A 13,227-nucleotide genomic window follows, 5' to 3' on the forward strand; every position below is an offset into this window, starting at 1 on the left:
GGCTCAGAACAGCCAGGCTTCCCCACTGGCCTGTTGGGTGACCTTAGACAAGTCAATTCCGTGCCCGTGCTTTGGTTTCCCCAGCTGTAAAACAAGGATAACGACCCTGCCTGTACCCGTGAAACACTGCATATGAGCTGGGTATTACCCCAACTTCCCACTCCCGGCATGGCGGGTGCACTGCATGCGCAGGACCCATCCCCCACAGCCACACACAAATTCTCTTTGAGGCTGGTATTTCTCTTTATTGATATAAAAGCCCATTACAAACTCAGCCAGTCTTGGCGCTCAGCCCTGGCGCCTCTGCACGGCTACCAGGCTCCCTGCTCCCAATTACACCCCACATCCCCAGGGCTGGTGCCAGCTCAGGCGCCTCATATCCACCCCACCAGAGAGATGGGCAGGGTCACTGATAAACCTCTGTGACCGCCCCTCCTCCCAGCATTTCTGCTGGAGTCATGCAGCTACCAGCTATGCTGTGCCAGCACCACCTGCACCCCGCTTCCCATACCAGCATTTTAGCAACAGTCCTTTGTCCCTACTCATCCCCTCCTCCCTCCCCATGCCAGTGCTGGGCATCCAGTCAGCCTCATCCTTTGCCCCCCATCTGTCCTGCACTTCCCACATGAATGCCACCCACCTTCCCAGGCCAGTACCTGGCAGTCTGTCCCCTACCAGCAGCCAGGCACTCGGGGCCAGGGCTGGGAATTCAGTCCCGTGATACAGCCACTCCCGGGCAAGGGGAAAGGACGTTGCAGCTCCTTAATGCCCAACATCCCCAGCTTGGCCCTTTGATATATCCTGGCAAATGTCCACAGGCCAGTGCTGCTCACTTGCCCCTCAGCCCAGCCCACTGCTGGCCAGATCACAGACTTCTGGGGCTGAGAAGGACTCCCTCTGTATGGGGCAGAGAGCGCCCACCCCACACACACTGGTTGTGGGGCAGGCGCAGTGAGTTCTGTAGAACCCCTCACACCATGTGTCTTTCAACGGTGGGCTAAACCAGTTCATGTCCACAGCATGGAGGGAGAGGGGTTGGTAGGACAGGGTGAGCAGCCCCAGGCTATCAGACAGTCTGCTGGCTACTCCCTGGCTGCAGGAGCCCCCGGACACCTGCCTCCAGCAGGGAGGAATGGGGGTCCCCTGATCACAGAAGAGAGAAATGATGAGAAGGCAACTGTAGGTCCCAGCTGACAGCACCAGAGGGCGGACAGGGCAGGCAGGGAGCAGCTGAGGGGGAGAGCTCCTGATGGACCCTCAGGATCCTGGCTGGGGGCTTGTCTCACTCTGCTGCCCTATGGAGAAGCAAAGGCGAGGGAGTGAATTCAGGTACCAATCTTACAGGGTTCCAGAGCAGGTCATTTCCCGTCCTATTCTCACAGAAAAGGGGCAGCACCCTGATCACCCTGATGAATAGCCCCAGATTGGGGTGTTTCCCCACTTGCTAGTGCCAGGAAAGCGTTAACATCTCTGCTGAAGGGGCTCAGATCAAAGGAGGCCATGTCCTCCTTAACACTGGGAGTAGCCCCTCCGGGCATGCTCTTTCCTACCCCTCAGAGGCAGGGCCTCGGCAGGGCTCCTCCTCTGGACGTGGGGCTGGACCAGATACTCACCCTGCAGGGACCGGAGCAGGTTCTGAGTGCAGCCTCCTGACAGGACGTAGGCCCATGCAGCTGTGGCAAACATCAGCAGATAGGAGGGGACGAGGCTGCCCAGGTACAGGGGGTTCCAGAACGTCTGGGAGGAGAGCAGCAAACAGAGTGAGAGGAGGGGACGAGCCGGGAGAAGCCCCCGAGGCAGTTATGCCAGAGCTGGCCTCCCCAAGAGCCTCAGGCCCCCTTAGTGCTCTAACCTCCTTCTCTGACACTCCTGGCTCTGCACCTGGCTGGGGCACAGTGCTCTGAGGGGTGTGGGGCTGGCGTGCCCACAGTGCCTCTCTGGTCTGCAGCAGGACAGCACTGCCCCACAGAACTAGGGGTCCTGCAGGCTCCTCTGGAGCATTTGGAGTTTGAAGTGCAAGCGTGCTATGTCTCTCACTGGCAGGCGTCAGTACCTGGAGGCTGCCTCTAGCCGTTCGCACTCGTGCAGGGTCCCACAAGTGATTCCCTGGAGCAACGGTCATGGGGGAACACCAAGATTCTCCTGCGAGCAGGGACTGGCTGTCTGTGCATGCGGTACCCATCCTGACAGGGCCCACATCTTGAGGGCCCCCCCCGCCCACACCTGCCAAATAGTAATTCCTGGCCCAGAACTGCCCACCCTGTCCCCTGCTGCACTCAGGCAGCAGAGACACAGTGGTGTAGGAGCAGTCTGCTCAGCTGCCCATGTCTCCGGTTTGCCTTGCCCACACTCACCAATCCTGACACGATGAGGTGAGTGAAGATGACGGCCACCATCTCCCACCAGCGCTGGGTCTCACAGCCGTGGAAGAAGAGGATTCCCCAAAAGGTGTGAAGGAAAATCATCACCATGGTCATGAAGGCTGTGAGGAGGAGCAGAGGCAGTCACGGCCAGGATGGCGAGGCTGCCCCAGGCAGAGTCAATGCCATGGCAGAGTGGGGCACCATCAACAGAGGGTGAGAACTGGCTTTACCTGAGGGGCAGCGTAGGGCACTGATATGGGGAGCAGTGGTGATGAGGGGATGGGTGGGGTGTGAGCAGGATGTCCATGGGTGATGAAGGTGTGGGAAGGCAGTAGGCAGGTAGTTCAAGGGGATGTGGGAGTGGGGTGCCTTGAGGAGGAGGCAGTGGTCGGGGGGCAGTGTGAGTGAGAAGAGGGTCAGTGGTGGTGTTAGTGGAGACATGGCAGGAGTGGGGAGAAGACATGGGTTGGGTGCAGTGCAGGTGGGGGGCGGGGGGAGGGACTGCTACACCCATTGCTTCACTGAGATCGGGAAGCAGAGCTGCAACCCGCTCTTGTGTGTGTTCCAATTCCAATATCTCTTTTTTGAGACAGCGTGGCCACATCTTGAATACTGTGTGCAGATGTGGTCATACCATGGATTTATATAGCAGCAGCATGATATTTTCTCTTATCTCCTCTTGCTTTCTTAATGATGCCCAACATTCCGTTCAATTTTTTGACTGCCACTGCACATTGAGTGGATGTTTTCAGAGAACTACCCACAAGGACTCCAAGATCTTTCTTGAGTGGGAACAATTAATTTAGACCCCAACATTTTATACGTATAGTTGAGATTATGATTTCCAATGTGCATTACTTTGCATTTATCAACATGGAATTTCATCTGCCAGTTTGTTGCCCAGTCAGCCAGGTCTGAGAGATCCTTTGGCAGCTCTTCGCAGTCTGCCTGGGATTTAACTATCTGCAAATTTTGCCACCTCACTGTTTACCCCTTTTTCCAGATCATTTATGAATATGTTGAATATGACTGGTACCAGTACAGACCCCTGGGGGACACCACTATTTACCTCTCTCCATTCTGAAAACTGACCATTTATTCCTGCCCTTTCCCATCTTTTAACCAGTTACTGATTCCTGAGAGGACCTTCCCTCTTATCCCGTGGCAGATTACTTTGCTTAAGAGCCTTTGGTGAGGAACCTAGTCAAAGGCTTTCTGAAAATATGAATACACAATATCCACTGGATCCTCCTTGTCCACATGCTTGTTGATCCCCTCAAAGAATTCTAGCAGACTGGTAAGGCATGATTTCCCTTTACAAAAACCATGTTGACTCTTCTCCAACAAATCGTGTTCATCCACATGTCTGATTTGCCCAGTACTGAAATCGCCAGGATCCCCTCCAGAGCCCTTTTTAAAAATTCGCATCACATTAGCTAACCTCCAGTCATCTGGTACAGAAGCTGATTTAAATGATAGGTTACAAACCACAGTTAGTACCTGTGCAATTTCACATTTGAGTTCCTTCAGAACTCCTGGGTGAATACTATCTGGTCCTGGTGACTTATTACTATTTAGTTCTTCAATTTGTTCCAAAACCTCCTCTAATGACACCTCAATCTGGGACAGTTCCTCAGATCTGTCACCCAAAAAGAAGGGCTCAGGTTTGGGAATCTCCCTCACATCCTCAGCTGTGAAGACTGATGCGAAGAATTCATTTAGTTTCTCCGCAGTTGCTTTACCATCCTTGAGTGCTCCTTTAGCACTTCGATCATCCAGTGGCCCCATTGGTTGTTTAGCAGCTTCCTGCTTCTCATGTACTTAAAGAATGTATTACTTCTTGAGTCTTTGGCTAGCTGTTCTTCACATTCTTTTTTGGCCTTCCTAATTATATTTTTACACTTCATTTGCCAGAGTTTATGCTCCTTTCTATTTTCCTCACTAGGATTTAACTTCCATTTTTTAAAGGATGCCTTTTTGCCTCTCACAGCTTCTTTTACTTTGTTGTTTAGCCATGGTGGCACTTTCTTGGTTCTCTGTGTTTTTTAATTTGGGGTATACATTTAAGTTGAGCCTCTATTATGGTGCCTTTAAAATGTTTCCATGCAGCTTGCAGAGATTTCACTTTTGGCACTGACCCTTTTCATTTCTGTTTAACTTCATCATTTTTGAGTAGTTCCCCTTTCTGAAATTAAATGCTACAGTGTTAGGCTGCTGTCGTGTTTTCCCTGCCACAGAGATGTTAAATTTAATTATATGATGGTCACTATTACCAAGTGGTTCAGCTATATTCACCTCTTGGACCAGATCCTGTGCTCGACTTAGGACTAAATCAAGAATTCTCTCTCCCCTTGTGGGTTCCAGGACTAGCTGCTCCAAGAAGCAGTCATTTAAGGTGTCAGAAACTTTATCTCTGCATCCCATCCTGAAGTGACATGTACCCAGTCAATATGGGGAAAGTGAAAATCTCTATTATTTAGTTTATTTGAATAGCCTCTCTAATCTCCCTGAGCATTTCACAGTCACTATCACCATCCTCGTCAGGTGGTCAGTAGTATATCGCTAGTGCTACATTCTTATTATTAGAGCATGGAATTACTATCCATAGATTTTCTAGGGCACAGTTGGTGGGGAGATGGTGCAGGGGTTGTAGGCCCATTGCTCACCCGAGGTCAGGAAGTAGAGCTGCGAGTCTCCATGGATCCCCACAGTGCCAGGCCCCAGTGCATCTGCCAGGAGGTTAATCATGGAGAAGGCGCCGCTCATGAGCCCAAAGCCCAAGCCAGCTACTGTGGGACAGAGAAAACACGTGTTGCTGAGCCCAGGGACGTTAGAACCAGAGACTCTCAGAGAGGCTCCATGACTTGTCTCCAACCCCAGAGGCCTCCCCCACAGCCCTGCACAGGGACCCCATAACACTTGCCTCCACTCGGAGGGATCCCTGGTGAGAAACCTCCTTTCCCCAAGACCCACTCCCCTTCTCTAGGAGATGCTACCTCCACTCATCCCAGCGGTGCCCAATCTTTTCTGCGTGGCGGGCGCCGGAAAACGAGTCACCGAGGACCGCGGCCGGTGGACAAGCATCCGCCAAAATGCCGCAGAGAAGCAGCAACGTCAAGAGGCATCACCGCCGAAATGCTGCTGAAAATCAGCAGCATTTCGGCAGTGACGCCGCTTTTCGGCGGATGCTTGTCCACCAGCCAGTATAGGAGCGCACTTAGATACCCTGGCGGGCACCATGACACCCACAGGCACTGCGTTGGGGACCATGACTCATCCCATGTCCCCACCACTCAGGCTGGAGTCAGCCCTGCCCCACTGAGGAACATACCATATGCCATCTGCTGGATGGAAATTGGGGAGCAGCCATCTTCGCTGAGGGCCACCAGCCCTTCGATTGCCTTCCTGGACAGAGAAAGGAGAGAGCCCCAGTAACACCCCAGTGTGCGGCTGCCCATGGGGCTGGCAAAGCGACATCATGGGTGCACACAGACCATGGTGCTGGGAGCCAGGACTTTCATTCTCTGATGGGATTACTAGGCTGGCTGACAACAGTAATTGTGTAACATACTGTACTTGGATCTTTGCAAGATGTTTGATTTAGCACCGCACAATAGTCTGATTAAAAAATTACTTCTACACAATACCAATGAAGCATAAATTAAACAGATATAGAGCTGGCTGACAGATCTCAGAAGGGAGTTTTGAGAAAGTGGGAATATTTTGTAATATTTTTAGGAGTCCTGTGAGTCCATTTCCCTTGTGTGCTCCATGGTTGCCAAGCGGATGGAAAAGGGCTGTCTACTCTCAGGGCAGACAAAGGAACAGAGGGGTGGGTGTCATCAAACTGTCTGGGCTTTAGGCCCCACATCAATGGGGCATCTGAGAAAAACAATGGCAAATCCAATCCTTCAGATGTTGACACCCAGTGACCAAAGCCCCAGTGGGACTGGGATTTCCCCATCTCTCAGCAGGGAGGCTGGGCAACATTCCCCAGCTGGAGATCAAAGGACTGGGAGTGTGAAATCAGGGGGGATCAGAGCTGGCATCTGGGAGGAGTTGGGTTCTCACCTGGAGTCTGATCTACGAGATCAGACAGAGAGAGACACAGAGCTTGCCTCAAGGGATTCCCTACAGCGTGGCTGGGCTCTGGGCTGGCCAGACTGGAGGATGCTCCAACCGTCATTTCTCTGGGCTACCCTGAGGGCTCCCTGTGCTGTGTAGAGGTGACGGACAGACCCTGTCACCCGACTGTTCTGGCAGCGCTGGGTGAGTGTCACAGCAGATGCTAGGCGAGGTGCATTAATCCCTGCGGAGTGGACAGGTCTCCACTAGGGTCTGTCTCAGTGGGACTTGCTGGGCAGAGCTCACGAGGTGAAGCAGGGAGGTTGCAGGCCCAGAGGTCCAGTCTCAGAGTGAGACCCCCGCCCAGGAGGTCCAGCCCACTGATGGGCTCCTCCAAGGGACTGTTCCAAAGCTCTGTGGCTCTGTTGCAGCTGTCAAGAGGGAATCATAACTGAATGGGGCATTTCTGGTATGGTTCTAAGCCTGATGCTACTCCATTTTTTTAATCAAAGGATCTAGAAGGAAATATAAATATCACTCTTTATAAAATCTGCTGATAACAAAGACTGGCAGAATGGTAAATAAAGAGGAGGACAGGGCAGTCGCATAGGGTAATCTGGGCCCATTCAAACAAAATGCATTTTAATACAGTCATGTAGGAATGCACGCCATACCTACAGAATGGGGGATTGTATCCTGGAAAGTAGTGAATCTAAAGGATTAGGGGTCATAGGGGATAAGCAACTGAACTGAGCTCCCAGTACAAGCCTAAAAAATAACCATGACCCACATTAAAACGAACTAAAAACTGGCTAACTGATAGGGAATCATCTCTGAACGAGACTGTTTCCAGTGGGGTCCCACCAGGATTGGTTCTTGGCTATTTAACTATTTATCAATGATTTGGAAGAAAACAAAATCATCACTGATAAACTTTGCAGATGACAAAAAAGAATTGGGACAGTGGTAAATAATGAAGAGGACAGGTCACCGATACAGAGAAATGTAGATCACTTGGTAAACTGGGTGCAAGCAAACAATATACTCATTTTAATATGGCTAAATGTAAATGTATCCATCTAGGAACAAGGAATGCAGGCCACACTTACAGAATGGAGGACTCTATCCTGGGAAGCAGTGACCCTGGAAAATATCTGGGGGGTGTGGTGGATAATCTGGTGAACATGAGCTACCAGTGTGGTGATGTGATCAAAAGGGCTAATGTGATCCTGGGAGGCAAGAATGGGAATCTCGAGTATGGGTAGAGAAGTTATTTTACTTCTGTCTTTGGCACTATTGGAACCACTGCTGGAATCCTGTGTCCAGTTCTGGTGTCCTCAATTCAAGAAAAATGTGGATAAATTGCAGAGGTTTCAGAGATGAGCCAGGAGAATGATTAAAGCATCAGAAAACCTGCCTTACAGTGATCGACTTGAGAAGCTCAATCTATTTAGCTTAACAATGAGAAGGTTAAGTGGTGACTCGATTCCAGGCTACAAGTGTCTACATAGGGAACAAATATTTAATAAATGGGCTCTTCTATTTATCAGAGAAAGGTCTAACTCGATGCAGTGGGTAGAAGTATAAGCTAGACAAAGTCAGACTGGAAATAAGGCGTAACTTTTTTAACAGTGAGGTTAAACAACCATTGGAACAGTTCACCAAGGGCTGGTGGATTCTCCATCACTGACCATTTTTAAATCGAGATGGGATGTTTTTCCTCAAAGCTCTGCTCTAGAATTATTTCAGGGCAGTTCTCTGGCCTGTGCTCTGCAGAAGGTCAGATAGAGTCATAGATTCTAAGGGAAGAGGAGACCACTGTGGTCACCTATGTATAACAGGTGATTAGCGAGGAGGAAGTGATTTTACCTCTTTATATTGCACTGGTGAGGCCGCTACTGCATCCAGTTGTGGTGTTCACATTTTTAGAAGGATGTTGAAAAATTAAGAGGGTGCAGAGAAGAGCCACAAAAATAATCCAAGAGCCGCAAAAAAGCCATACAGCGAGAGATAAAGAGCTCAATCTGTTTAAAAGACTGAGAGGCAACTAAGGACCCTCATGGGATGAAAATACCAGGTACTAAAGGGCTCTTTAAATCGAGCCGAGAAAGGTAGAAAAGAATCAATGGCTGACAGTAAAATCGCTCAGCACAGGAGTGGCTGGACATTGGCCTGCACTCTGCAGGGGAGTCAGACTAATGATCCCTTCTGGCTCAAACGCTGTGAATCCTGGATTCTAGGCCTGGCTCTGACACTACCTTGCTGGGCCACGCAGTTTTAGCCCAGGCATGAAAGGGTTTTTGATACCAAACAGGGAGATGCTGTGGTATGGGGTTGCTGTGTTTAGAGCCAGGCCGGGCCCCTCACTGCCATCTGGTTTAGGCTTATGAACTTGGCCATATTTAGCAAGATTCTGTGTCCTGGGTACCATGTCAGACTTAAATTATGCAGTGTGCCCTGGAATCATCATCATCATCCCCAAGCCCTGCTCCACCCCAGCTTCCCCCCACCCTCCTCACAGCTTTCCTGAGGTTCCACCAACCTGGATGCCTCTCCCAGACAGTCCTGACCAACCCACATTCTCTGTGCTAAATTGTTTGCAATTAAGCTGCTGCCCCCACATTCCAGCCTGCCCCAGTGAGCTCAGAGATGGCTAGTAAGGGAGCTACAGGAGTGTCGTTGGCAAGAAAGCTGGAGGGATTGAGACTGGGCTGGACTTCAGGCACCTGAGCTCTATTCCCAGCTCTGCCTCTGGCCTCTCTGTGACATAAGCGCTGCTATGTGGATCAGACCAACGATCCATCTAGCCCAGTGCCCTATCTCTGACAGTGGCCTATCCCAGATCTTCAGGGGAATGTACAGAACAGGGAAATTCTGGAGTGATCCATCCCCCATTCCCCCCCCCAGCTTCTGGCAGTCGGAGGCTTAGGGTGACCCATGGGGTTGCATCACTGACCATCTTGGCTAATAGCCATTGATGGACCTACCCTACTTTTCCAGTTCTTTTTGAACCCAGTTATAGTTTTGGCCTTCACAACATCCCCTAGCCTTGTGTGAAGTAGTACCTCCATATGTCTGTTTTGAACCTGTTGCCTGTTAATTTAATTGGGTGACCCCTGGTTCTTGTGTTACACAACAAGGTAAATAACATGTCCCTTTTCTTCATTTTCTCCACACCAGTCAGGATTTGATAGACCTCCCTCAGATCCCCCCCTTAGTTGCCTCTTTTCTAAGCTGAACAGTCCCAGTCTTTTTAAACTCTCCTCGTACAGAAGCTGTTCCATACCTCTGATCATCTTTGTTTCCGTTCTCTGAAGCTTTTCCAGTTCCACTATCTCCTTTTTGAGATGGTCACGAGAACTGCATGCAGTATTCAAGGTGTGAGCAAACCACGGATTTATCTAATAACCCTGGTATTACGCTATTTACTGTCTTATTTTCTATCCCTTTCCTAATGACTCCTGACATTCTGTTTGCCCTTCTGGCCTCTCCTGTGCACTGAGCTGAAGATTTCAGGGAACTACCCACGATGACTTCAAGCTCTCCTTTGTGAGTGGTCACAGCTCGTTTGGACCCCATCCCTGCCTATGTTTAGCTGGTACAGACGTATATCGACCACGAGCAGGTCACTTCCTTTCACGGTGCCCCTCTGTCTGCTTAGACCAGGCCTGCACAACATGCGGCCCGCAGAGGCTCACTGTGCGGACCGTGGCGGGATTCAAAAGGCTCTGAGCTGCCTGCAGCGGCGGAGAGCCCAGAGCTCTTTAAATCCCAGCCGCGGCCGGGATTCAAAAGGCTCTGGGCTGCCCGCAGCCGCAGAGAGCCCAGAGCCCTTTAAATCTCAGCCGCTAGGGCCGGCTTTAGGCCAATTCAACCAATTCCCCTGAATCAGCCCGCCCCTAAGAGGGCCACATGCCCAACCCCCAGTATGGTGTACCGGCAAAAGCCAGTGCGCTGTAGCGGGGTGGTCCAGCTTTCCCAAGGGGCAATTTAAAAGGCCTGTGGCTCCCAGGCCCTTTAAATTGCCACCAGAGCACCACTGCTGGAGCCCTGGGGTAGGGCTGTGGGGGCTATTTAAAAAGTCTGGGGTTCCCATCACTTCTACTGCCCCGGCCCTTTAAATAGCCACTGGAGCCCCACCACTTCCCCAGGGTTCCTGTGGCTATTTAAAGGGCCGGGGCGGTAGAAGAAGGGGAGCCCTGGGCCCTTTAAATACCCCCAGAACCCTGGAGTAGTAGGGGGCTCTGGAGGCTATTTAAAGGGCCGGGGCTCCAGCTGCCTTTGCCGCCCCGGTCCTTAAATAGCCGCTGAAGCCACACCGCTTCCCCAGGGCTCCCTCGGCTATTTATAGGGCTGGGGCGGTAGAAGCAGGGGAGCCACGGGCTCTTTAAATAGTCCCCAGAGCCCTGGGGTAGCGGGGAGGGTCTCCAGATGCCTTTGCTGCCCTGGTCATTAAATAGCCCCCGGAGCTCCACCACTTCCCCAGGGCTCCTGCAGCTATTTACAGGGCTGGGGCAGTGGAAACAGGGGAGCCCTAGGCCCTTTAAATAGCTCCTGAGCCACGGGCTGCTACTGATACCCTGGTGGGGGAGGCAGGAGGAGGGGGCACTCACCATACAGGATGGGCTGTACCCCCTGTACCTGCACCAGTTGCCTGCAGCCAACCCCTGCCGCACCTCCTGCCCTGCCTGCACCAGTTCCTGTCTGCAGCCAGCCCTGCACCCGCTGCCCACAGCCAGCCCGTCTCCAGCCAACCCCTGCCACACCCCCCTGCCTGAAGCCAGCCAGTCCTGCACTCCTTTGTCTCCAGCCCTGCCAACCCATGCTGCACCCCCCCGTGGCCCTGCCTGAAGCCAGCCAGCCCATCCCACACGCTGTCTCCAGCCTGCCCCACACCCCTTGCCCAGCCTGCAGCAAGACCCTACCTCCAGCAACCTCCCCCTCTACCTCCAGCCAGGCCCATGTGCACTGGTGCCCTATAGTTCCCAGGGAAGTAACCCTGCACACCTGCTTCAATGAGGTGGGCAGGGAGCAACTGGGACTCACATGTGCACCCTAGCACATGCTCAGGGAGTGGCGGAGCTCATTTCTAGTTCAGACACATCTTTTTAAAAAAGAACTTTAGGTAGGGTGAACATACATCTGTACTTTCCCGGACATGTCAGGCTTTTTGGATCTTAAATTGCCATCCAGGAGGAAAATACGGATGTATGGTAACCCTATTGGTACAAAAAATACATTCTGTGGCAGAACTTTTTACAGGGAAACGGTTGTTAAGAAATGAAAGGCTTTTTTTTTTTTTTTTTTAAACGTTTTTTTTTTTTTCCAGTCATCCCTGCTGGGGCCCCGCCGAAAATGCTCGAATTGGGCCCTGCACTCCCTAAAGCTGGCCCTGCCAGCTGCGGATGGCATTCAACGGCTCTGGGCTGCTCACAGCCGTGGGGAGCCCAGAGCCCTTTAAATCTCTGCCGTGGCCAGGATTCAAAGGGCTCAGGGCTCCCGCAGAGATTCTCGGCCGCAGCTGAGATTTAAAGGGCTCAGGGCTCCCCGCTGCCACGGGCAGCCCAGAGCCCTTTGAATCTCGGCAGTGGCTCCAGCGGATGCGCTGGGGCTGGGATTTAAAGGGCTCAGGCTCCCGTCAGCAGCAGGAGCTCTGGGCCTTTAAATCCCTGCCCCAGCCCCACAAAGCTCCGAGTTCCCGCAGCTGCTGGAGCCCCGGGCCCTTTAATTTGACCCTGAGGGCTCCCAGCCAGCTCTTCAGCTGGGAGCCCCTGGTTGATTTAAAATCAAGTTTCACCTCCCCACCCCCAACCTTCCTTTTTGGCCCACAGCTGTTTTGGTGGGGTGGCACCGGGAAAGGAGGGTTTGTTTCTGCAGGGCTGGGCGGTGCTGGGGCGGAGTGTTTCCACTGGGCCGGGGGGGGGGGGGGGGGATCTGTGTTTCCGCAGGGCCGGGGGGTTTCGGCCCTCAGCTGTTTTCTTCGGAGTAATGTGGCCCTCGCCGCTTTACGAGTTGTGCAGGCCTGGCTTAGACTGTCAGCTTCTTGGGGCAGGGACCGTCTCTCATGCTGTGTATAGAGCTGCACACAAGGCCCCATTCTCAAAATGCAAAGAAAGAGGATTTGCAGCCTGAGAGGCAACGTTTGTCCAGCAGGCATCATCAATTCCTGGTGCCCTCTGACGCCCTGAAGGTAGATGGGAAATAGAATCATAGACTAGATGACCTTGAGAGGTCTTCTAGTCCAGTCCTCTGCACTCAAGGCAGGACTAAGTATTATCTAGACCATCCCTGACAGGTGTTTGTCCAACCTGCTCTTAAAAATCCCTGAAGATGGAGATTCCACAACCTCCCTATGCAATTTATTTCAGTGCTTAACCACCTTGACAGTTAGGAAGTTTTTCCTAATGTCCAACCTAAACCACTCTTGCTGCAATTTAAGCCCATTGCTTCTTGTCCTATCCTCGGAGATTAAGAAGAACAGTTTTTTCTACCTCCTCCTTGTAATAACCTTTTATAGACTTGAAAACTTATGTCCCCTCTCAGTCCTCTCTTCTCCAGACTAAACAAATTAATTTTTTTTCAATCTTCCCCCATAGCTCATGTTCTCTAGACCTTTCATCATTTTTGTTGCTCTTCTCTGGACTTTCGCCAATTTGTCCACATCTTTCCTGAGATGTGGCGCCAAGCACCGGACACAATACTCCAGCTGAGGCCTAATCAACGCAGAGTAGAGTGGAAGAATGACTTCTTGTGTCTTCATAGACTATCAGGGTTGGAAGGGGCCTCAGGAGGTCATCTA

At 51.7% G+C, this 13,227-nt stretch overlaps 1 protein-coding gene across 5 annotated transcripts in view; it reads right to left on the reverse strand.

Annotated features, from left to right (window-relative positions):
* Window positions 1-219: 219 nt before the first annotated feature.
* The window catches only part of LOC127046532 (gamma-secretase subunit Aph-1b-like), a 36,563-nt gene continuing 23,555 nt past the window's right edge, over window positions 220-13,227 (reverse strand). For 2 of the 5 annotated variants that reach the window (XM_050943700.1, XM_050943703.1), the window contains 5 exons: window positions 5,695-5,768; window positions 5,030-5,152; window positions 2,355-2,482; window positions 1,614-1,737; window positions 1,175-1,295 (listed from right to left, as the gene is read on the reverse strand). In XM_050943700.1, coding sequence (XP_050799657.1) covers window positions 1,258-1,295; window positions 1,614-1,737; window positions 2,355-2,482; window positions 5,030-5,152; window positions 5,695-5,768 — 487 coding nt within the window. In that variant the 3' untranslated portion in view covers window positions 1,175-1,257. Of the gene's footprint in view, window positions 1,296-1,613; window positions 1,738-2,354; window positions 2,483-5,029; window positions 5,153-5,694; window positions 5,769-13,227 lie in introns of all 5 variants that reach the window. The other 3 variants (XM_050943701.1, XM_050943698.1, XM_050943699.1) reach the window with 2 other exon arrangements.

The sequence above is a fragment of the Gopherus flavomarginatus genome, chromosome 3, assembly GCF_025201925.1.
Source record: "Gopherus flavomarginatus isolate rGopFla2 chromosome 3, rGopFla2.mat.asm, whole genome shotgun sequence".
NCBI classification, from domain to species: Eukaryota; Metazoa; Chordata; order Testudines; family Testudinidae; genus Gopherus; species Gopherus flavomarginatus.